The following is a 25,199-nucleotide window of genomic DNA, read 5'->3' on the forward strand; positions in this document are numbered from 1 at the left end:
ATTATCATTCATCTTAAACAGTCTTGCTTTTGCAATTCCCTTTAACTACACAAAAATAACCATACAGATAAGCACTCATTCTACTTTTCATGGCTGGGGGGAGGGCAAGCAAGAATCCTTCAACAGAAGAAATGCAGGGAGTGGGTAAGAGAGAGCTGAGAAAATATTTCATTCTCATCCAAAGTAGAACCTGCACAGACTCCAGTGGAACAGAAGCACATCTGTCATGTGCAAAGAGTTCTTCCCTGTGCATGCAGAAGGCTTGCCATTGGACCTGAACCTCTTGTGTGCTATTACTCATTTTAATGATGATATTTTTCTGAATGACAGGACAAAGCCATTAATAGCTTTGGGGAGCATGCTCTTTGTAAGATTATCTATGGACTGTGCAAATACAGAAATGCTTTCCAGCTGCCTTGGCCAGCATGGGGTACAGTAGGCACTGTCAGAAAGATTTGTCTCACAATGGCTTCACATCATTATATTTCTCCTTCCATTGCTGCTAGTATTTGTTTTTCTCTCTGTTTCTCTATCACTTAATTGACACTATCAGTTCCACTACTCCCTTGTGCTAGGCTGGCTTTGAGGGATCTCTGGTGCTATGGGGCTCTTTTTGATAGCAGCAGCCTGAAACTGGACATGTGGGCAGGTGCTCTCTGCTCTCTCAGGGTGAAGGTTGTCCTGTGCCTTCAAGCCCAAGTGAACACAGCTGGAAGAAAATGTGCCACCTCTGCTTATCAGAAGGTCTGCACCAGAGAAACAGCTATGTTTGTTGTTATATAAATTCCAGATTGCCTCAGAATCCAAAACATGCTCTCCAGTTTTTAGACTAGATGGACCACTTATTCTCCTTCTAAATCAGTACTGTTTTTGAAGCTAGCTGAAGATATGTGAATAAGTGTGACAATATGCATACCTCTGTTTCAAAAAGTACCTTTTAGATGAGTTCTGCTAGGTGGAACTGTGGCATTCAGCATTTAGTTTGCAGCTTATTGCAATAAATCTGGGAGGACAGTGAAGTCAGAGAATGAAAATGTGGTCACTGTTAATATCAGAGTTACTGTCCTCTCTTTTTATGGTGTCTGCCACGTAACAAATAAGCACACACTGAGAAGCATTCACACTAGTTATCCCAAGCATATTGAATAATTCATAGAAGTAGCGTTAGGAATTGTGCTACAGGGACATTACCAACATGGTATCAATTTTTTTTTCATAAGCCTCCTCCACAGTCCCAGTTAATCAGATTACTCCTTGCCATGGGAGTGCTGTTACAATAGTCTTGCCATAACAGATACAAATATATGTGTTTTTTGGAGGGATAGTAAAAAGACTGGATAGTTTCAATCTCAATAAAAATAAAATGATGGAACTCTTCAGAATTTGTTTCTTCACAGAGTTTAATTGTGATTTTATTTACTATTTAATGCTGAAAGCCTTGAAAATGTTTCAAAAACATTTTACAGTATTACAGGCTGACTCCACATGTAATAGATTGACTGGTTCATCTTTATGTATTTAAAGTTTCTCAAGGCTAAACAATTTGATGATTCCTTGCTGAGAACAGCTAAAGGACTGTCAGTTTCAAAATTATGCAAAAAAATATAATGTATCAACTATTAATGGAATAAAATTAGGGACAAATAATATTTTGTAATTATAACAGTACATTTTTATCAATTATTGTAAAAGCTTGTTCTGTTTTGTGAATTGGTTTATTATTCTTTATTTTTTATTGTATTGAACTGGTATGAAATCTCTTTGGTATATCATCATAAAATCCATGAAATCAAAATGCACAAGGTCAAACAAACACTGAATTCATTCACCCAGCAGTGTTTAACTTTGCTGTTAGGTCAGTATTATCTATGGTGATGTCTCTCTCATCAGTGTCAGCAGCCCCATCTTTGGTTTGAGGGATTCACAAAGACAATCTTGAGGTTTTTTTCTAGGCTCGTAGTTTGTAGTAAAAGCAGAGAGAGCTAAAATAGACAAGAAGCCATACTTTCATTTTTATACCCAGGGTTGTTTGCTTTTTTTTTTAGTTTGACCTTAGTTACCTGAGTTTCTCTAATTATAATCCCCATTGAAAATAATGACTGTGTAATTTCACTGTATTTCTAAGAATTGCAGTTGACATATAAGCAGTTGACACCTGACTGTTTTTTGTCTGGGAACCTTTCTCAGGTTGTGCCTGTATGTGAGCATTGATTGCATACAAGCCTGAGAAATTAATAATTTCATACTTAAAATTCCATAAGAAGCAGAAAGAGCAAAAGGAGTTTTAATGTAAATTGCCCTCCATTTTAAAAGCATCAACTTTTGGAGCAGGATTCAGTATTATACTCCAGTCTGTTTGTGCCTTCCTGAAGCAGGACAGGGCTGGTAGACAGGCAGGAGCTGGGTTTTTTTAAAGACAGGGAAGAACAAAGCACTGAGTGCACAGAAATTTCTGCTTTCTCTCTCACTCTGCTGCTGGAATTCATGTCCCACATTCCTCCTGCTCCTTCCATTCCTGAGCCCACATCACACACACTCATCCATTGCTCACCCTTAGTTATCCCCTGTCTCCAGTGTGCTGCGTCCATTAACACATGGCACCCTTGTCCTTCTTTGTGCACTTCTCATGCAACATTTCTTAGAAGGAAGTTTATGGAGTGGCTGTCCCACTTCACACCATTTTTACAGACATTCCAAAGAGGAGGAAATTGTGCATACAGTATGCTTGAGACAACTTTTCCAATAATCAGCTTCAAAGACTATGGCTACCATCTACAATGGGATGGGAGACTGAAACTTGATCTCAGTTTCTGATGGACCCAGAAGCAATACACTCTCAGGACTGATGATCCCACCTAATTTGTCAGGAGCAGGATAGAAATAGTGTGTGGAAGCAAATGACATGAAATGGTAGCCTTCTGAGGAAAAATCAGATACAATGATAATTTTGGGAAAGGCTTTTTAATTACCATGGGATGATTCACAGGAACATTGGGAGATGGCAGACATAGTGTGAGACTGCTTTTTCATGGTCTGAACAAATAGTCTGATGTGGCATCACAGTCATTCATAATAACACATTTTAATTTATTTTTATTCATTAGCTAATTAAAAAATTAATAAAGATAGACATCCAGAAAATTGTCTTTGCTAAAGGGGAAGATATGGTTGTTCTTATACACAACAGGGTTAATGCCCCTTTATATATAAATTCTGAGATTTGACTACTGAACAGAAATTGATGTATCCATATTCAGCAGTCTGTGGCATGTTCTGGAATCCAAACTTTCAACTAAACCCCTACATTGCAATAGAAAATGATGGAGTATTTGTCCTGCAATGGTGTTGTTATTGGTTAAATATTTACTACAGTGGAAATTAAGTTCCAAAAATATTGTGACTTTTCAGTGCTATAAACCATACTAGAGCATAAAGAATTCTCTCTCAGAAACCAAAACACAAAATAGAGAAGGTGGTTAAGACATAAAAGTAGGATGAGTAGCTAGTGGGAGATTGGATAATCCTCATAAAAGGGGAATGTGATTCTTTGCCATAAAGCTATAAGGCTAGAAAGTGACCTTTTCCTAACTGTTATAGGGCTGGAGTTTTCTGTGCATTATAAAGCAGTTTTAAAGAAAGAGCTTGGTGAGACTTGTGTTAATGATTTTGCCTCCTTACAAAAAAAAATATTATGCAAGCTGAATTTTGTAGTTTATATTCAGTGTAGTATTCAGAAATGAGCTGAAAGTGAAAGTATAATTATTCAGTGGTGAAGGTGTTAAATTGTTTTGCGAAGAGTAAAAATATATTGTCCTTGAAAATGAGGGCTTGGCAGTGCAAGAGGCTCTAGAGATATTAAGGCAACCAACGTTTGCTTGGAAGGAAGGTCAGTTTGATAATACATTACCCTCTATTAACCTGGAAAAATACTGTAAAACCTTAGAGAACCTAAAGGAACTCCACTATTTATCTTTGCCATGCGATTTTAAAGAAAGTAATATATTCATACATGTCTGAAAAACTATTGAGTAGATCTTTTGTTATAGAAATTATGTGAGAAGCTCTCTAAAGTTAAGGTAATTATTTTTGTAGATAATTTTACTATAAAAAAGGAAGAAAATATAGAGGTAATACATAAGATAAGCCCATATAAACTAAAATTTGAATGACCTTTATAAAACTTATGAGTAAAAAATTAGCTATATATTAGATGTACATTTGTATAAGCTCTATTTCAAATGCACTGAGGTACTTATATGTAGTAGAATATCAGTAAAAATCCCTCTATTTAGCTGGAAATTATTTCACTGTTTTGATACATTTAATTTCTGCTTCATAAAATGCTTCATGTCTTTAATTTTGATTAAAAGCATTAATCTGTAGTGATCCAGACCTCTTTTGAAATATCTGCCTCTGAAAGGTGCTGACCTTGTAAACCCAGTTGACTAATTTAAAGATAGAGCAAGATTTGAGGATTTATATATATCTAAAACAAGGAGTGCATACATATATTCTGAATTTCTGGTTTGGCATGACAGTAGAAGCTCCAATAACTAGGGTGAACCAGTGAATGAGCACACATTTCATTACAACTAATGGCATGATTAAGACATTAATCAGTCAGATTTTTCAGCATAAAGTTTGGTAGCGAATTTTTAGCATAAAAAGTACCATCTGCGACAACAGCAAGCATTTCTTTTGGGAAGAATGTGGATGCATATTATTATTATTGTAGATTTAAATTGCTAATCAATATATCAGAGCAAGACCTTCCGATTTGGTGCCTGTTGTTTGGCTCCACATCCATGGTTTGGATCTGAAATAAGCACACTCACTGCTGGCAGCTCACGTTGATCTCAGCCAGCAGATTGTGGACTTGAGCAATGAATACACAAAACATCCACAAATCAAGGCTGTAAGTCTTAGACTTGAATTAAATTAATAACCTGACTGATAGTCAGGTTAGACTGGTCTCAGAGAGCCAGCTGGGGAATTAGGCACCTGAATGGGCACTGTGCGAGTGTAGCAGGAAAAACAAAGTATTGATCAAACAATTATGAAAATTGTAGTTTTACCAAATAGATAACAGTTATAAAACTGACCCACTTCTGGCAGTGATGCCCACTGCAGTTACAAGGAATCTCCTTGGAAACCATGATATCTCTAAAATAGAAATGAATTTTCAAGTTGTACCTCTATAGATTTTAAATAGAGATGAATCCTACTCATCTATCTTTACACATATTTTTTTAAGGGTCCAACAAAGTGCTGTTGCTTTCACAAATTACTAATTTGGTATGTGGCTAGTTATTCTTGTCCTCGTGGTGCTAGCATTACTCAAAGAAATAAAATAGCTCTATTAACCATTTAGTTCACATGACTGCTTGTTACTAAAAATTTCCAGTAACATTTATATTTATATTTCAACATATGAAGGCATTTGTCACTGTGCTGAAGCATCTTTATAAATGCTCCATCTAATTCCTCACCTCATCCATCTCCCTTTTTCCTTCCTGGCAGTTTATGTCAGGAATCAACAGTGGCAATGGTGTGCAGTTGACAATGCTGCTGAAAATGTCTTCCACCAGGGACAGGTGGCACATGGCCAGGATTCCCAGTGGGGCACAGGGGCTGCTTGGTATTTACATCATGGTATTCCATACCCCTCTGCCTTTAGGCTGCTGGGAGGCTGGCTGGGCTGCTTTCCTCCTCCTGGGAGCCATTACCTAGATAAATGTGATGTGCTGCCTACAGAAATAAAATGTGCGTACAAAAGCAAATGTGTTGTAAATTTTGACCTCCTTTTTCTAAAGAAAAAGAAGGGTTTCATTTCTTCATGAGCCTCTGCACACAGTGACACCTTCCAAAGTGATCCCAAAAAGCTATGCAAACGTGGCATACATTTTTTATCTCGCTCTTCAGATCCACTGACGCTCTGTCACGCAGTTCATTCACACCAGGCATTTCAGGATGCACAAGTAGTTCCTGCAAGCAAAGCTTAGGCAGAACAAGCTTACATAATTTGTAAATAAAAGGCTACCTTGAAAATTGGACCTTTTTCTCTTTATGTGGTCTTGCCTCCAATATACTTACCATCTTTTAAGTAATTACTTTTTTTAAGTAGCAGTTTTAACATCCATGCTATGCTTTCAGATGCTTGAAGAAGTGAAAACTGTTTCTAGGAAGAAAATTTGCCTACTCTTTACTGCTTTATGACCAGTATTCATTTAAATATGCTTTTGCTATTGCATTACTTACATTTCTTAATCTACAATATTTCATGTTTACTAGATCAGCAAATAATCAAGGTCTTTAGATTTTTCTGGAATGTATTTTATTTGTCTCCCAAATAAATGCATCTATTTAAATAGCTTTTACCACTATATGCAAAATACAAATAAAATTGAAATAGTTTCTTCTACTAATCCACATCTGCCTGAGTGTAATTACATGATACATGCTGGTTAAGCACAAAAATTTTGAATAGACAGCTTTTTAATTAGGCATATGCATTGGGTCACAGTAGAATTAAAATGGGTTCTAAAAAATTGATTGTATAAAAATGGCCCCTGCTTACTCAACAGATCTGAGTCTTGGGTAAAGTTGCAGAAAAGTGTCTATGTCACATATTTGTGTTACCCCTGAAGCAAAGTTCAGAGCCAGTGCTCAGTCCTTCATTATGGGCAAGATGAAGTCCAGTGATGGGAAGAGATTTTAACCCAAGTTATCACTCTACAATGCTGTTTTGTACAAGTACTGGCTCAAATCTGACAAGCAGATGATTTATATATTTTGCTAAGGTTTCAGAAAGAGGAAAATCTAGGCCTATTTTATGCCAGTTTGAGCACTTGAATGGCTAGGAATACATGTTGGCTTGACTTTTTGTCTGATTTAAAGAAAAAATAAAATATAATAATCATCATTAATGATTTATTAAATAAATAATAATTTCATTATTATCATTTATTATTATAGTTTTCCCCCTTGAACCTCAGTTCCCAGAGTTCAGTGAGTGAAAGAAGGAGCTGTGGAGAGTGGTTACCTGTCACACAAGAGTAAAACTTTCTGTACGTGATGAAGACTGGGAAAGGATCTTCCATGCCAGTGTGAGCAGTGATTTTGTAATGGACTATTTAATGTTCTTGCATACCAGCAAGAGGTCCTGAAACTATTTCTGAATGCAGAGGCAGCTGCCCATTATGTCTCCCAGCAGCTCTTTTCATTTCACTGTGGCTGCTGCAGCACTGTCTATCAGAGAAAGTTGTTATAAAGCTGATAATAATGTGGTCAGTTTTAAATTTAGCTCTTTTGATCAGTAGCTGTAGTTATTGAGTTATTGAATGCACGTACTTCTCCTCAGGTTGCCTTTTTGATATGTTTTAGCAGTTAATCTAATGTTCCTCTTTAGAACTAAGTATTTTCTTGGCAGGTGTTTTAAGTATTTCAGTACTAATATGCAATAGTCATCTTACACTGCAATCTCCTTTAAGAAGTTGTTGTAATTCCAAATTTTTTATTTAAAAATAAGAGTAATTTTATACTGAGTATTAACAAAATTAGGGCCTTTTTCTTTTCCTTTTTTTTAATTTTAAGACTAATCAGGCTACCATGAACTACAGGACTCTAGGCTCTATCTTTTGTCTGTAAAAGTCAGGCCATCAGATCTCAGCAGCTAGAGATAAATAGGTTTTACAGGGTTCTGTGGCAAGTCAGAGTACAACAAATCAGAGAATTTCTGTTGATGCAGAACTTTCTGAAATCTTTTAAAGCCAAAAAAACGCTTCTCACCATTTATAATGGAAATTATTTATTCATACACTGGATTAACATCTATGGCAAGTGGAGGGAAGTTGAGTTTCAAAGTTTAAGAATGTAGTTTGTCTGCTACTGCTTAACTAAAGGATCTCTCACACACTAGTTCTCTGTACTGCTGCTTGTAAGTGTATGTTTGAATGTAAAAATGTCTCATTTCTTACAAATCCTTGCTTTTTTCATGACCATCAATCACATGCTGTTGTTATTAAAATTACCTCCACGTATCATATTTTGATACTGGAAACGTGCTCTGAATTTATTATTAACAGGCTCCAGTGCCAGCAATCTTGCAGCACTCTGCAGAAAGAGAAGACAAGGTCACTGCTGAGAAGTGACAGAAATATCTGTAATGACAGTAGAGAGTGTGGGTGGGCAGGTGAAGGGAAAGCTTCAACGATGAAGTAATCATGTATTGCTAGCTCTGGAACTGATGCAAAGTATGCATATGCAGAATTTAGATTATATGGGTGAGAAATGCAAGTGGGAATAAGTAAAGCTGGAGAAGCTAGCAGAGTTTATGTGGGCTATAAATGCAGCAAAAAATTATGCAGCCCAAGTCCTGCAGAGCTGGTGTGTCCTGTGCTGACTTGCCAAACCATGAGCTGGTTTTAGCACCATTGCTATTGGCTTGTGCTGGCTGCAGGGGGGTAGCAGAGCTCTCTCCACCCCAAATCACTGCATTCTGTCATATTTTAAGCACACAAACCTAGCACTAAGAGCATGATCAAAAACCTATCAGAAAGAATGAAGACATTTCTACTGAATTTCAATTGAAGATCTAATCTACACTTTTTTCTCTGCATTCTTACTTCAAAATTTAGTGAATTCTAATTAATAGTGAGAATGGCAGTCTAGTAGGTAATTCAATTTGCTGAAGTACAGCCAGAAACTTAAGTGTACAAGAAACATAACTAGAATAAATAGGCAAAATATTTGTATACAAATAGTGGGAACATAGGTAAGTCCAGAAATAAAATGTGTGTACAAAATAGGTAAGAAAATGGAAAAACTTTACCTACAAGTGCAAGATGTTTACACGGAGAATCTAGGGGTAACAAAAAAAAAAAAACCAGAAACAATAACTGGAGTCAACTGAATAATACAGGTTCTTCAGAAAGGAGGTAAATAGAGCTCGTAGCATTGCCTGAAACTCTAAGATAATTTGTGATGAAACTAGTTATGTCAATAAAAAAAATTCTGTTTGGATCAAGCACTTCAAGCATGAAAAAGGTTGTGGTTTGTTTCAGAATTAATGCTTGTGGAAAATCCCCAGGGTGTCAGATTTAATTCTGCAACATTATTGTAGAGACGAATGTAAAACAGAATGTGTCATTAAAAGATGTTGAAGCTTAGAAATTTCTTCATCAGTTACTAATACAACTAAAGATAATGACAGTACAGATCTGAATTTGCTTTGAAATACATAGGTAGCAAAATGGAACCTCTAATCAAACATTCAGGCACTGAGTCAATTAACATTTCATGACAATAAGTAATGATCAGCAGACTTTAATCAGCAAAACCAGCTACTTCAATATATGAAATATTATGGGAGTTTGTATTTTTTTTTTCTGTGAAGAAGACATCAAATTTCTTCAAGTGTAACATACTGTGTTGTATCTGACAACAGAGGACTAGGTTCAGACATGCAGGAAGTCCCCTCCAGACCCATTCTCCTAAATTTTTACGTTAAATGCAAGAGCCTTAACTAAATCAGAGGTAACTTTAGGACAGTTTGACAAATTTGCTTGCTGTCAGTATTCTTTAACATTCTTCAACTCAGTGCTGAATTTAGACATTGAAGAATCTGTTTTTGTGGCAGTGTAGATTTTCGAGAGGTAGGCCACGGTATTTGTTGTCTACTGGGTGTCTATCAAACCTGACAGTTCATCTAGAGAGTCTGATTCAGATGCCTTCTCCCCAGATCAGATCAGCCCTTCTGGGCTCCCTCATCCCTGAACAGTCTCAAGTAAGATGAGGTTGGTGTGGCATGCGTGCAGTTTGTACAGGCTAGTGAGGAAGATCACACTGGAGAGCACCTGACAGAGAGGATGCTCACCCTGGAGAATAGAAGGCTCAGGGGGGTTTTATCAATCTACATAAACACCTGTACAAAGAAGATGGGGTCAAGTTCAGTGGCAAGAAAAAAGGCAATGAGCAAACATTCAAACACAGAAGGTTTCCTTTGAACATCAGAAAACACTTTCCTGCTGGGAGAGTGACTGAGCACTGACACAGGTTGCCTAGAGAACATGTGAAGTCTCCCCCTTGGAGGTTTTCAAAAGCCACCTGGACATGATCTGGGCAACTGGTTCTAAGGGATTCTGATTGAGCAGGGTTTGAATAGTATGACCACTAGAGATCCCTGCCTAGCTCAGTCATTCTGTGAGCAAGCTCCAGTCATTTTAGCAAATTTAATTCTAAAAGTCAGGCAAAGTTTGATGCTTAATATAAATGTTCTGCATAACTTCAAAGATACCCACTCACTGTGAAACTGTGATTTCTGGAGGCAGACTATGGGCTTGCTCAGAAAATCAGACAGGAGTTATAAAGTGGATCACTATTATGCTTGTCCATATGCACCCATTATTATTAGAAGCAGCAGAAGAGAACAGGCAGAAAAGATGCTACAGGAACCTTTTAGGGAGGTTTCCTAAAGAAGAGAGGTTTTGAACTTTGCATTAGCATGGCAGTGGCTCTGTAATGCTCTTAACTTATCTCTCTCTTCCTACCAAATGCTTCCTACTTCTCTCTGTGTCAGCAATGAGGAACTCTCAGCCTGGAAAAATGAGTTAGGTTTGGAGAAAGTACAGTTGAGGGATTAATCTGAAGGATTTCAGAAATTAACCCCTTTTTTACTCCTTCCTGTTTCATGATCTGAAACTGTTTCTCCCCACTGCAGCCCCACTCTAACTCCTTTCTTGGAGCTGAATTTAGTAACTCATGCCCTTGTGTTTGTCACACTTAACCTGTGGCTGTACATTCTCCGTGTGTCAGTACAGCAGGTGGGTCCCAAACAGCCCCACTGTGACTGAGTTACAGCTTCAGTGCCATGAATAACATGTTATTCATGTTATACCTCAGAAACAACAAAGAGTTTTAAAGATATTGATTCAGGAAATGCTGAAGGATTTTCTGCTGGCCTGTGAAGGATAATGTAAGATTGTTGTTTGAAGACGTTCAAGATCTTCTAGTGCTCAGTTTTGCCTGTTTAGTGACTGGGGAAAGGGACTATTTGGCATGTCTGTTTCCTGACTGCACTCCTTTTGCAAAAGCTAATTTCTTTTCACTACAAATCTATATAATGTCAACTAGTTTATGTAATTCTCTGATAATACCAAAACCATATTGATTTAAGTTTCATATCATAGCTAATCCTGTCCAAATACTTAAAGTGAGGGGCTGAAAACAAGCAATGATTTACTCACCCAACACAAAAATTGCATTTTTCATTTTGCACTCTGCTAATGTATTGTAAGAGAGCATGAACAAACAGATTGGTCTCCTCCCACCACATAGCTGCATTGCCAGCACTGAGGGAAATAAAGACTGCATGGATTAAAAAGTCGCAAGGTTACTATTAAGGCATAGCTACTGAAACAGGAGCATGCACTGAAGAGCTCTCAGTTCAACAGAAGCAGTCCTGTTGTGAGCAATGTCAGCCTCACTGCTAACGTGGGAGCCAGGGATGAGAATGCAGGTAAGATCTTTCTATAGCAGGGCGTGAGCAAATCATGATGAATTGCAGCCATTGCCACAGTAATTTGTACGGTGCTTGCTTTCTTTTAAATTCTGACTTTTGAAAACTGCTTTATTTTCAGCTGCTTGAGACAAAAGCATTGGAGTTTTTTCAGCACTGCCTATGAAGTGACATTACTGTTTGTGCTTGTTTTGGAATCTATTTATGGTGCACATTTAAGAAAGCATTTGCAGCTCCTAAGGTTTATGTGTGTAATACTCACAGTCATTTCAACAAACTTCCTTTGCATTTTTTCCTTAGGCAGCCTCTGAAGAAATCTTCCTCTGAATCACAATTTGTGCATATGCAATTAATTACTGTCAGGCTGTTACACAGACTGATCATGTGGGAACTGACCATTTCATTTTCACATAGAAACAGCCTTTGCCTTTTGCTCTCACTTAGAAGCAGCCCTTGCATGACACTCTTATCCTCTGTTTGCTGGATTAGATATTTTGATTGAAGTACTTAAAGACTTAATTTCATAAATACACTTGAAGTAATTCCACCCAAACCACCTCATTCACCCTAAGTCATTATCATTTTCTTTCTGAGTTTTCAAATACCTTCAAAAAGCTTTGTGTTGTGATGTGTAAATTTTTGAATTGTGTACCTTGTAGACATCTCATAGTATCCTGGTGATTAATAATAGGATAACAAGACAGTCTTCACTTAGAAAAATACTTTAAATTCTAGAGTTCTCCAACCAAATATCCTTTTCTTTCTCTATAAAGATGTAAACTTTTTTATGAAAGTGAAAAGTGACTGTGGGTCATCAAACTATTATGAATATTGTTTGCATTAAAATCTCATTTTTATTTTAATATGCACCTTAACAGTACATAAAATATTGTGGGCTATAAATATATAGATCTATTCTATCACCAAGAAGAATCTTGAACTTATTTCTGAGCATCTCAGTAACAGTAGATGCCTGGTGCATGGGCAATATGGAGACCCATAAATAGCCTGTTGACTTAAAGAATTCTGCTTCCATATGCTCAGACTGGTAGGTCTGCTATACATGAGACAAGACTTGAAGGTAAAGGTAGTATCTTTGGGTTTATTTGACCAGCTGCTTAGGTGAAAATATTGAACTGATTTTCATATATTTGCCTAGATTTTTCTAATGTAAAGGTCTTGAACCTACCATAAAAATTTGTTGTGTCATTTGTCCTTGACCCTTTTGGCTACAACAAAATGCTGTGAAACATCTCTATATTATGTAAGATAGATAGTTCATGCCTAGAATAGGAAATGACAGTAGCAGTTCTGAATGGCTGATGGCAAGTAATCACATTTAACAGAAAATTGTCAATATCATGATCAATGCAAAAACTGTTTCCATATGCACATGCATACACAGTCTTGAATTGCTATTCATTGATTCTTAAGTCCAGGAAAACTCACTTTTTTTTCTTTTACCCTTCACCAAATGTTGGTATTTCCTGACAACACAGTCTCCAAATAATCATTCATTTTACATTATTTAAAAAAGCAATCTATAAAGACTGCACTGAAAGGAGTTGGAAAAATAGGGAGGAAATGTCAAGAAAAAGTGAATGTCTGGATCCATCTAAATTTTCCATCTGTGAGCTTGCACAGAATATAACTGGTATTGTCATTGTGTCTTTGTATTACATTTGCTGCCAGACAAACTTTACTTTTTTGTCTCTCCTATATGAGTCAGTATGTTGATTGAATTTATCATATTTTTTTTAGTAGACTTCTATCTCATTTTAAAAAAATGCACTGCATATACAGCAATTGAAGTTGTCTCATGTTGTCACTGTTTGTTCTTCTCGTTCTAGGTGATGTGATTGTCTATATTAATGAAGTTTGTGTCCTTGGACATACTCACGCAGATGTAGTCAAACTCTTCCAGTCTGTTCCTATTGGTCAGAGTGTCAACTTGGTGCTATGTCGTGGATACCCTTTGCCCTTTGATCCTGAAGATCCTGCCAACAGCATGGTGCCACCCCTTGCAGTAATGGAGAGGCCTCCGGTAGTGGTAAATGGAAGACATAACTATGAAACTTATTTGGAATACATTTCTAGGACTTCTCAGTCTGTTCCAGACGTAACAGATCGACCACCACACTCCTTGCACTCCATTCCAGCAGATAGTCAGCTTGATAGCACATTCCCACCACCTGCCCATGATGATAATGTATCAATGGCTTCTTCTGGGGCCACCCAAGCTGAACTCATGACCTTAACCATTGTGAAAGGGGCCCAGGGCTTTGGCTTCACTATAGCAGACAGTCCTACAGGACAGAGGGTGAAGCAAATTCTAGACATTCAGGGATGTCCTGGTTTGTGTGAAGGTGACCTCATTGTTGAGATCAACCAGCAGAATGTACAGAACCTGAGCCATGCAGAAGTAGTGGATATACTTAAAGAATGTCCTGTTGGAAGTGAAACTTCTTTGATTATCCATAGAGGAGGTAAGTTTGGAAAGTCTGTACAATTACAAAAATGTGTGTAAAAGGTTCTAAACCATAAGACATACATATACTCACTACATCCTTGTTTGCTAGATTGGAAATTAATTTCCATGTTGTGGGAAGTAACACCATTGGTTCTGGAAAAGTGTGTCTGTAATTAAGTATCCTAGGCAAAATCTTACAGTTTGTTGTACATTCCTTTATGTGTTTTGAGTGTCAATGGTCCCATCTCTGTATAAGGGTAAAGCTAGGCCAGTTCCAGACCTTTCACCCCATAATAGCTTGTGTGGTGTCTGCAGCTAACTCCTGTAGTCCCAAAGCAGTGCTGCAAGCTTTAGGTATAGTTCTATGTATTGACTCATTAATGTAGATAAAAATCAGAGCAATTTATTTGCCCTTTACAAGGTTACTGGTTTTCCTAAGCCATTTTTCCTCCTTTTCATTCATTGTAAAATTTTGTACAACAGTTGTTGTTATTTTCTTTCCTGATAACAGAGATCCATGGTATATATTTCTCTGATTTAAAAAAAAATAGTTTTTAGCAACTTGTTTTTTCTCACCAGCCTGACACAGTAAGTTTGAATGTTCACCATTGGAAGGGGAGAGTCAAGACATCCATAAAGAAGCAATAAGAACAGAAAAAGAGTTAAAAACTTGCCAGGGATTTCATAGCTTTTATTATTTTAGACAAAGAACATTTCTTTGGTGGTTTGAGGTGAGCATCTGTCCTAACTTATTATTACCTGAAGTAAATAATGATTGGATTTTTTAATTTTTTTTTCTCTAAAGGCATTCATATGCCACTTGATGTACATTAATCTGTGCTTCAAAAGAAAAAGAAAAGGATTCTATGCACAAAGATGCAAAAATACTAACTACTTTCCTTCTGAAGAATAGAAATTGGGAAGTGAAGCTTTAGTGTTTGCATATGCCAAATGTTTATCATTACAATACCTAAAAATCCTTAGAAATAATGAATATGGTAACATTATATCAAATTGCAGAAGTAACAAACATAAGGTGATTATAGGAGATCTACAGTCACATAGTCAATAATGACACATAGTCAATAAAGTATTTTTCATGTGTATATATATAAAAGAATGATTTCCAAGAAACAGTATCTGATGTTTATTTGGAATGAAACCAAATTAGGATGATAATTAAATTGGATTTGCTATAGTACATGGACTTGAAGACAGTTAATGGTTGTATTCATTGGTATTAAATTTGGTTCTCCTTAATGGTCATTAAGAATCTTGAACAATGGAGTAAGCAATGTTTTTTTATTAAGTTGACAAATTAGGGAGCATTTAATAGCCATAAAAGAGCATCAAGAGGATTAGAAGGGTTAATGTAACCCCAAAAAGGTGGAAATTTATTTTGAAAAAGGCAGGATAATCACCCTCTAGAGGAAAACAATTTAGAACACCAGTCTTCAGAGAGAAGTGGAGTGTGAAATCCAGCATGATGAACAAGCCTGAGTAATAATAGACAACAAAATAGATATTTCAGCAATCAGTGCAGAGCAGTAGCAAAAAAACCTGAAGCAGCAACGTACTCAAGCCCTAGAGGATAATTGCTCTCTCTGAGGAGAATTTTTTCTTAGATCATTGATTCATGATCAAAACATGATAGTTTAACATTGATCAACATGATAGCTTAACAAGTTCTGGTACATTAACTGGGCTGTGGCTATTTTCTGTACATGACTGTGGCAGGTAGGAGATACTGCAGTGAGCTCAACGCTTGATAAAAGCACTGTGAATTTACAGCATCTGCTCTGTCTCAGGTCCAGCACTGAGGTACAGGACGTTCCCCTGCCTCACTGCCACAACATACTAGGTCCAAACACAGTAACATTTAACCCTCTGCTGCTGAGACAAGAAGTGGTTGGTTGCTTTAGAGAATGCAAGGGTAGAGAAAAGAGTGTGTTTTGTTCGTGGTAGAACAATGACCAAGACCAAAGCAAATGTTTGGAAATCCTGCAGTGTCATTAAACTTAATGGGATGGTACAGAACAAATGCACGTTTGCTATCAAAAATTTTTGTACATCAGAAATAATGACTATAACTCAAAATTGTGAGATTACAAAATTAAAATTGTTAAAAAGCTCACTTTTTTGAGTGATTCAAAAGAACTGAAAAAAATAGTGTAAGAATCAAACCTACTCTACCTAATAGATGGCTAAATCATATCTTAACACAAATATGAGAACTGTTTTAAGATGAAAACCAGGTTTTGTTTCTTTTTTTTTTAATCTATTCATAGGAAAAGGGAATCTATGTGACTAACTATACACCTACAATACAGTTATTATGTCTATGTTAGTAATCATGTCTCCTTTTATAGTCTCTGGGCAGAAATGGACTTTTCTATGATGTAATTCATGTAATTCCAGTGTAGATGTTTCAAATAAGTCAGGTGTACCTTAAAACTACATTTGCTGCTTGACTGATTACAAAGGGAGTAGAGGACGACTGATTCAGGTGTATGTGTCTATCTGATGTGTTACGAATAATAAACAGATGATAAGATTTGGTCATGTGAGATAATCCAAATACAAAACCAAACACTTAGAGAAACTTTCTTTGACTCAAATATTTGGTCAGTGACATCAGTAAAGCAAGGCATACTTTCTCATTTCTCATGGATTCAAGTTTTTGTTTATTATCTTTGATGTGTAATGACATTTGAATTATGCCATCCTTTTCCATCATTACCCTATGCATACTGTTTTTAATCTTTCATTTTTAAGATTAAGACCAAAGGGCTGCTCCTGCCTGTGGAGGAAGGCTGTGTTTTGCATAGGGTTGTGTGTTGCCTTGTAATGTTTCTTTCTCTGATATGAATATGGCCTGACTGCACACCTAATTGTGGCAAATCCATTTCTATAAGTGACAATTTCTCTCTCATCCAGCAATCTTATCTACATTGCAGACAAGAAACACATTGAAATTGACTGAGATTTACTCTCACTATAGGAAGTAGTATCTCACACTGGATGCAGAGAGTATGCATGCTACAGCATTTTAAAAACCATTGTCCCACAAGCTTAAAAGGTCAACAGCCAGAGTATGCAGGAGAAGAAAAGGTCTGCATGTCTCAAAACAGTACTCAGATTTGAAGAGGCCACTAAAATCTTTCTCACCATCACCAAACAGAGACTTGTCATGGGGTACAATCCAGCTGGAGCAAGTCCCACAGCTCAGTCAATTCATTTTAAGATTTCTAAAGCAGAAGTAGCAATGTATTTGACCGTTAAAAAAACAAAATAGTAATGGAAATAGTATCATTATCTATCAAAGGAAAGAATCTCTCTAGCACTGGCTGGACCTCTTACTGTTTTTTTCTTGTTTATTGGACAAGTTCTTTCCTAAGTAGATGCATCATAATAGTTCAGTATCTTTACATCTTTACATCTACTTTTGCTGAACAGCCATATTGTTTCCATTGATTACTATGAGCTGACAGATGTGTTTGTACTGAAAAGCAAAAACTAAAATTAACAGAAAAGTTAATGAAAAGTGTTACAAAAAAGAAAAAAATTAATATAGAAGAAAGAAAATAACACCCAAAGATATTTACTCCTTTCCAGCTTTGCATCAGGCTTTAAACTTTTTCCTCAGCTTCTGCAGTAGATTTCATTGAGTATAGGCTGCTGAAATAGCGTGGAAGAGCTCTCAAAAATCAGTCCTCTGAATGTAGATAGAGCATAAATTCTGAATTAGTCCAGTACTACTGAAAAATAGCACTTAGTGGTTAAAGTGGTATGTAGCAAATTTATGTAGAGCAAAATATTCAGTAGTGAGGACTTCAAAAACTAGGTTGGCATGTTCTACTAACTGAACTATCCAAGTATTTGACATATGCCATCTCTTTTGGAAAGTACCTTTGAAATATATGGACCTGTAGACAGTAGCCCAGCTCCAGAAGTGTTCCTGTCTAAAAAAGAACGGACAGATTCAAATCTAGATCCATCAAGACTGTGTCTGAAATACTGTTGTTAAGGAAACCTGCAGACAAGCCAGGACTGATTCATGAAGTTATGGCAGCGCATAACAGGTGTTGAGAGTGAAACATTAAATGCAAAAAGTGGGAGGCTGACAAATTCCTACATCAGATGGCTATTTTATAACCATGGAATCAGAAAATGGTAGAATCCAAAGTGGCTCTGAGAAAGTGAGAATGTTGGTATGAAATTGAGCCAGTGAACTGACACACTGTTTAATTGTTAGCCCAGTCCTGGTGTGGGACCAGACTGTCAGCAGCCAGTGTCACCGTGGCATGGCATGGGAAATAGTGAGGGCCACATGCAATGCACAGTCAAGGTGAAGAGGGAGAATTTAACTACATACTTGTCAATTGTGTGAATAAAAGGAAGGCAAATTATCTTTCTCAGATACTGTATAAATCTTACTAGCAGTCTGTAACTCCTTAAAACCACTAACAGATACCAGTACATCACACACAGCATCAGCAATTTCAAAAACAGGCAGAAATTTCACCAAAAAATTCTCTAAATATTCTAGTGAAAAACACTAACCCCTCAAAATAAGCAGACTTCAGGAACCCTCCATCCTCAGTACCTTTTCCATGGACTTATTTCAAATTTGCCAGTTTTGCCTTTCTCCCATAGAGGTGAAGGACTTTTGTTTGTTTTGTTGTTGTAGTTTTGGTTTGGTTTTTGTTTGTTGGTTGTTTTTTTGTTTGTTTGTTTCTTCAGGATTGTTATGTGTTTCAATTCCTTTGATCAGGAAAGCTCATGCTTCTTTATCTCTAGGTTGTTGCCTTTTGGGAAAGCTGCACAAGATAAAGCTGAGGCAGCATTAGTCTGGCCCAGGAAATTCTGATCTCTTTGATCCATGACCTCAGCCTACTGCTGAGGTGTCTGTGGCTTTTGTTCTCATTCTGCAGTTCTTCATGAGAAGTACTAAGAGTACCTGTTGCAAACTGGAGACCCTGTATCTCATGGCATGCTCATCCCTAGTTCAGGACTTTCTAATCAACAATCCTGAAGATTTAAAGAAATTCAATTCTTGGAAGTATTATGTAGCTTTTTTATTTGGGACTTACAGTTTTTCCATCATCCTACTGTCTCTACTGTTTTACATCCCTGAGCCATTGGCAAATTTTTCCTTTCCAGTCACTTCCTAAAGGAACCCAGTCTTGGTTTATTTGCATCCTATGGGTACTCTATATTAACAGCAGCCTGTTCAGAGTTGTCTTGTTCACAAGGTTTTGCTTCTTTCATTGTTTCTGAGAGGAGATTTGGGAACAGACAAGGTCTCACATCTCTTCATGTTTCCTGATATACTTTCTCCTCTCCAGATGCTTACTTCAACTGTATATTTGCTCCTGATCCATTTCCTCCTATTTCCTGAAAGCAGTCTTATGTTGAGAGGAATACTTGACAATATCTGGATTTTTTTTAGCCCTCCTGTATTCTTAAATGTCACATGTATTTCTTGTTTGTGAGCTAGAGGGACATTTTATCACACAAAGGGAATGTGCACATGAACCTTACTGACCCATTTGAAGTGAACCACGTGATCCATTGACACCTAGAAATTGCAGACATAAATGCCTTCTGTCGAACATGCTGCTGATGGTGTTCTCTTATAATTTTCTCTTTCCAATTTGCCACACCATTTTGTCTTGTCATCCCTCTAAGTGTTCTGTTCTTCCTGGATCCATCTGCTTTAAAACCGATGGAAAACAAAGGCCCATAGCTGACCTTTTTCCTTTCCATCTGAAAATTATGAGCTTTTTATGATATCATAAATTCAGCAGTTTTCTCAGCATGATTTCTTTGTAAACATATTCTTCTCATGCTGGCTTTTGAGTTGTTTCCCTTTTTTCGTGCTCATTTTTATTGCTATTTTTAGCTAGTGAAGCCAAAAACATTTAATGATCAAAAATATTGTGAGTCATGCTGTATTGTCCACTTCACTGACTTTTCTGTTAGATGTCATGTTGCCCTTTTCCCAGCCATGGACACTTGTCCCTGCCTGCCTTCTCCACATAGAATCAGTACTTTGTGCAAAATATTTTCCTAACAGCCTTGTGAGAAGGACCTTTGGCTTTCCTTTGTTAATTCCAAAAATAAAATTTCTGAAAGTTTTTTAGAAAATACCAGTACCATGCAAAAAAAAAAAAAAAGCTGCTGTTAAATGAACAAAATTCCTGAAGCACTGCTTTCCTGACTCATTTTTACAAGATGTGTCTCACCTTGCAGAGAATCATATTTTTAACTGCGAGATATGTGCTCTCCTAGTAACCTTTCAATTATTTGCATCCATTTGGCCCTACACATTGAGATTGTGTTATATTTTAGATTCACTTAAAATACTTTTTTAAGCACCTTGTTGCAATTATCTGATATAAAATCTATTTCAATAAATATTACAAGTTATAGCAGGTAAACAAAATTAAGTTACATATAGAACCTTGTTTATTAAGGGATTCAATCTAAATCTGTTTACGGAGAGAAGTTGTACCCTTTCAGTAACACAGGGAATGACAAATTTGAACAGGAGGAGTTAGGGCAGGAGACCAGTTATCCTAAAATTTGCACTAATGAAACTTTCATATATATATTTTTTTTGTGTAGCTCTGATTAGCTGTGAAACAGTGTGCAGTGCTTCCATATTTCTGAATAAAAGATAAAGAAACCATAGACATGCTTAATGAATATGGATTCCTGAAAAAAATAGACATTAATAATAGTTAGTAGCTGTTACACTATATTACTGGAAGTAGAATTAATTGCATTGCATTTCAAAGTAGTAATGCTATGGTTTTGTTGCTTCTTTCTTAATAATGTTTGTGCACTGTGTGGTACATTTGTGGATAATTTTGCAAAGCATTAGGTAAAACCTTTTTACATATATTACACAGAAGGTTTTTAATGACTATTAGAAAGCATTTTGTTTCAAAAGTGCTTTTATCACTGGTGAAACTGTTTTCTAATGTAGGCTTATATGGTCTGTGTGAATTTGAACAGTGCTTCTATTAAAACCTGGGGACACTTCTCCTAGGGGTATGTGTGCCTAACTCTTGCTGACATTGGGAGGAATTAGTTTGCACACTGGAGAAATAAGTCCCTGTAGAAAACCTTTTAGCAAAAAGAAACACAAATGTATAGGCATATATTGTCATCATTGCATGCCACAAAGAGGTAACTAGCATTGCTCCAGTGGCTATTGTGCCATTAATTCTTATACCCAAGAGGCTACAAACAGTGAGCAGCCAGACATTAGAGTTATTAGGACTACAAAGAGACTTACTGTGCACACAGGATTTGTGCAGAGCTGCAGGAGCTCTGCCTTCAGGACAGGCAGCTGCTTGTCTCTCCTGGGGAGTACAGGGCGTGTTATTGTCTGCCAGCTACAGCCCACGTCACTCTAGAACCCAAGAGCTCCACTGGCAGGACTGCAGACTGGTTTCAGTCTTACTGGTATTAGTGAATGAATTCACACAAATTGAAGAACAGTTTGTTGGAAAAAACAGAATTTTTGGCTTGTCTGCCTTGGAATCTGGCCAGACCAGAGAAGTTTCTCCTCTGCACTTGCAAGCAGTATCACAAGAAAACTTAATGGTATTATCTTGGACTGTCCATCTCAGTGAAAAATGACATCTTTTGAAGCCAAATACCTCCCAAGTATGGTACATGGGAGAGCCTACTGCAATACTGAGGGATGAAGAAACATGGGGGTTTTTTTCCCCAGTCACCCATAGTCTAGTTTCTAAGAGAATCTCACCTTCTTCAGAGGAGATTTGGGAGATCTCAGCCTAAGGATGGAGAACTACAGAGCTGGACTCTAAAAAAGTACCATACAACCTGTGCTTGTGTACCGAGGCATGTCTAAAGTTTAGTCTAAATGTGTTGAACAATGTTTTTGTTGGTTCAGTATAATGTAATGTCCTATTAAACAGCATTTGTTGGGCTTCCAAATCTGTTGTCAAAGTACATTGTGTAGATGTTGTGATGTGGTGATTTGTAAAATAGTGCAATATTTTATAGTAATAAAGTAAGCTAATACACTATGAAACAAGTGACTACATTATCTATTGTGCTACAGACTTGAGACACAGCACTGGGGAGATGGGAAGGTGTGCTTTTCAGGCACTTCCTAAGCCACAAAACTCTCTTGGCCCCTATGGTTTTCATATCCAGTAAAAATGCAGAAAGTAAATTAGTCTTCTAAATAAGGCAATAATCCCTGTACAATTCTTTGAGCAATTTTCATTTACATTCTTAAAAAGGGAAGGAAGGCTTTAACAATGGCTATGCTTGTCCTCTATGATTCATGCTCAACATATTTTTTTCATTTTTTTATAAACCAAGATTATAACATTTAATAAATACAACACTAACTTCTCAGGAAGCCTTTGGCTGACTCATAATTCAAACTCAATCAGAACCAGCACCAGGATTCATACTCCTTTGTTGTGTCACCTTCAGTTTACAATTTTAAAAAAGGACATGAAAACCAAAGCTGCCAGGCACAAATTCTGAAAGCTGACTCCCAAGTATGTCCAAACAGATTTCTAAAGGAAATAAATTGCTTTTCAAAGCCAAATTTTTTATAAGTTGGAACAGTATTTCAGCACAGCAGAAACACACTGTGCACTCTTCCTGTTTAGTAAATGAGAGAAATATTGACTTTAATTTCTTTGGTACCTTTCAATACCGTAAGTTAAAGAAGGCAAGCTTTCTTTACACACTTTCCAGGGTCACTTATTTGTAATGTGTATTTCAGATTGGTTCAAATTATACTCAATGGACTTTTTAGAATATTTTTTCTTTAATTCAAGCATTCTTAATTTCATTTCATGTGTTCTAAATCGAGCACTTCTAAAAATTCACAGATAATTAGAAAAATTCTCTCTATGCATGAATACAAGCAGAGATACAAAATCTTTGAATACGAAAATATTTTAATGATCTTTACATCCATTCTATCAATTAATTTCCATTTCTATAATTAGGTTTTTTTCATAGCAGAAAATTTGATAATGTTTTAATTTGATAAATTATTATGACAATAGTAATAGCAGTAGTAATAATAGTAATGTCATTTTCATTAAAGAATTTTTTTAAATTATTAAGTAATACTTCAGGGATTATTTTATATTGTAGAAAAGGTTTGCTGATTATGAGAATACTGCAGTATTATCTATATTTTAATAGTTTCACTAAATTCACTCATCAATATAAAGCCAATAGCTTTTTCTTACAACCCCTGCATAACTTCGGTATTTTAACTTGTTCTCAGTAAATATGATTATTTTAGGCATCTGGGGCCAAGCAGTGCCTCTCTACTGCAATATAAACAGTATCATCTCTCAGAAGTACAGCAAATGAGACGTTAAGCTGTTCCTTAAGGGGGGGAAAAAAATGACCAGTTGAGGAACTGTAAATATGATCCTAGTGGGGTAGTGTACCAGAAGACTCAGGTTCTCTTTTGCATTGCTCTTAAGCCTCACACAATTTAACATCTTGCGTTCTCTGGAATAAGTATGAGGAAGCACTTGGTGCAAATGGAAAGATTCTGGCAGATGATTCAGTTGTTTAGCCAAAATTTTGGATGATTACATGGATGTAAGGCCCTAGAACAGCCCAGAGAGAATTTTGGGAAAAGTCCACAGGGCTTTGATCTGTGGCCAGTGAGAGCCAACAATCGTGGCAGAATCAAAGATGGTCATCTCCATCCAGTTTCTGCCATTCTTCACTAGCTTTTTCCATGTTTTACCCCGTCCTTCTTCAGTCTGCCTGTTTATTGCTTGTCATTCTGGCTTCATTTTCCTTCATTTGGCAATTCAGAGAATCTGCCACTCTTGAATGTCAGCCCAGCCTTTGAACTTAGCCTTGCTTTGAGCAAGAGATTGGCCTAGCTGAACTCCAACTGTCCCTTCCAATATAAACACTTAGAATATTCCATGGTTCTCCCTACTTCTCACATTTAGGCCAAGGGTGGTAAAAGAGAGGGTCTCTGACTGAACAAATCATCATCTGGATAATTTTAAACCTCTTCCACAGTACTTCTCAGAGAGAAATGCAAGCTTTTTAATCTTGTCTCTTTATTACACCGTACTGAAGATATATTTCTTTATATATGAGAGTTATTTAAAAGTCAATGCAAGCAGGAAGAATGGTGGCATGCTTTTTGATTTCAGCTTGCCAGATGTGTTCCTGGAGATTAAATAAACAAATTATTCTCACACTGTAATTGAAAAATAATGCAGTGTTTATTTACTTTTTTTTTGTAGCATGTCTGAGAGATCTCAGTGGCTTGTGGTGTTGGCTCTAAAATAGAAACATTTGGAGAGTCTGATGCAGCTAACATTCTCTGCATTGCCACCAACTGGAATGATTATTTCTACTAAAGTTAATCTTGATTAAGCAAGAGGTTTCTTTTGTAACTTGTTCATCACATATCAGACTTTTAACTGTATCAAGTTCTTTATCCTAATAGTATCACATTAGGATGTGTTGTGCTAAAAGAACCATCTAGATACAGCTTCAGTCAATAGGGTCTTTTTTAAGCATTCACCTCACAGTGATTATTCGATTCTATGTTTTTTCACATGTCCCTAAAGGCAGATAAGCTGAAAATCTTTTACATGCAACATCCTTCAGCCTGTCTTCCCAGTCTTGCCTTGCAACACATATTGCCACGTTCTCCTCAGCACTTGTTATCAGGGATCCTGTGTTGGCAGCTACAGTGAATCCTTCCTCATCTGCTCTGGGCAGCAAGCAGGGATTCTTTGTGGTGAGGGAAACAGGCATCTCTATGGTGCCATTCAGCTTCTGTAAACATCTAAAATAGCTGAAATCAATAGTATTCTACAAGAAATTATTCTTCCCAGTTGATTATTAAAGTTTTTAAAACTCACCTACCAACATCTCAAATTTAAATTTTTACTCACTCTTGGTCAGATGAATCCCAACTTAACTGTAAAACAGATTTCTAGTCTACATGAGTCAAAGTTACCTCTACAGCCAGTGGTGGAAGATAGTCAGTGGTGGAAGATGTCTTAAATTTTATTCAGTCACTGTCTAGGCAGCTTGTTCTCTGGGTTTGCCCATTATGCTCCAGAGATTGGAGAGAAGTCTGGATGAGAACCTTAGGTTAACTGACAAGTTCATCTGACAAGCCAGAAGAACAAGGGTGCATGGGATGAGTCCTGC

At 36.8% G+C, this 25,199-nt stretch overlaps 1 protein-coding gene across 12 annotated transcripts in view; it reads left to right on the plus strand.

Moving 5' to 3' along the window:
- Positions 1-25,199, plus strand: part of MAGI2 (membrane associated guanylate kinase, WW and PDZ domain containing 2) — a 702,519-nt gene that overhangs the window by 569,239 nt on the left and 108,081 nt on the right. For 11 of the 12 annotated variants that reach the window (XM_039723674.1, XM_039723678.1, XM_039723676.1 and 8 more), the window contains one exon: positions 13,366-14,001. The exons of the other annotated variant lie outside the window; for it this stretch is intronic. In XM_039723674.1, coding sequence (XP_039579608.1) covers positions 13,366-14,001 — 636 coding nt within the window. The remainder of the gene's footprint in view (positions 1-13,365; positions 14,002-25,199) is intronic. 12 annotated transcript variants of the gene reach the window in all.

This window comes from Passer montanus, unplaced genomic scaffold (genome assembly GCF_014805655.1).
Source record: "Passer montanus isolate IOZ18808 unplaced genomic scaffold, ASM1480565v1 scaffold50, whole genome shotgun sequence".
Taxonomy (NCBI): domain Eukaryota; kingdom Metazoa; phylum Chordata; class Aves; order Passeriformes; family Passeridae; genus Passer; species Passer montanus.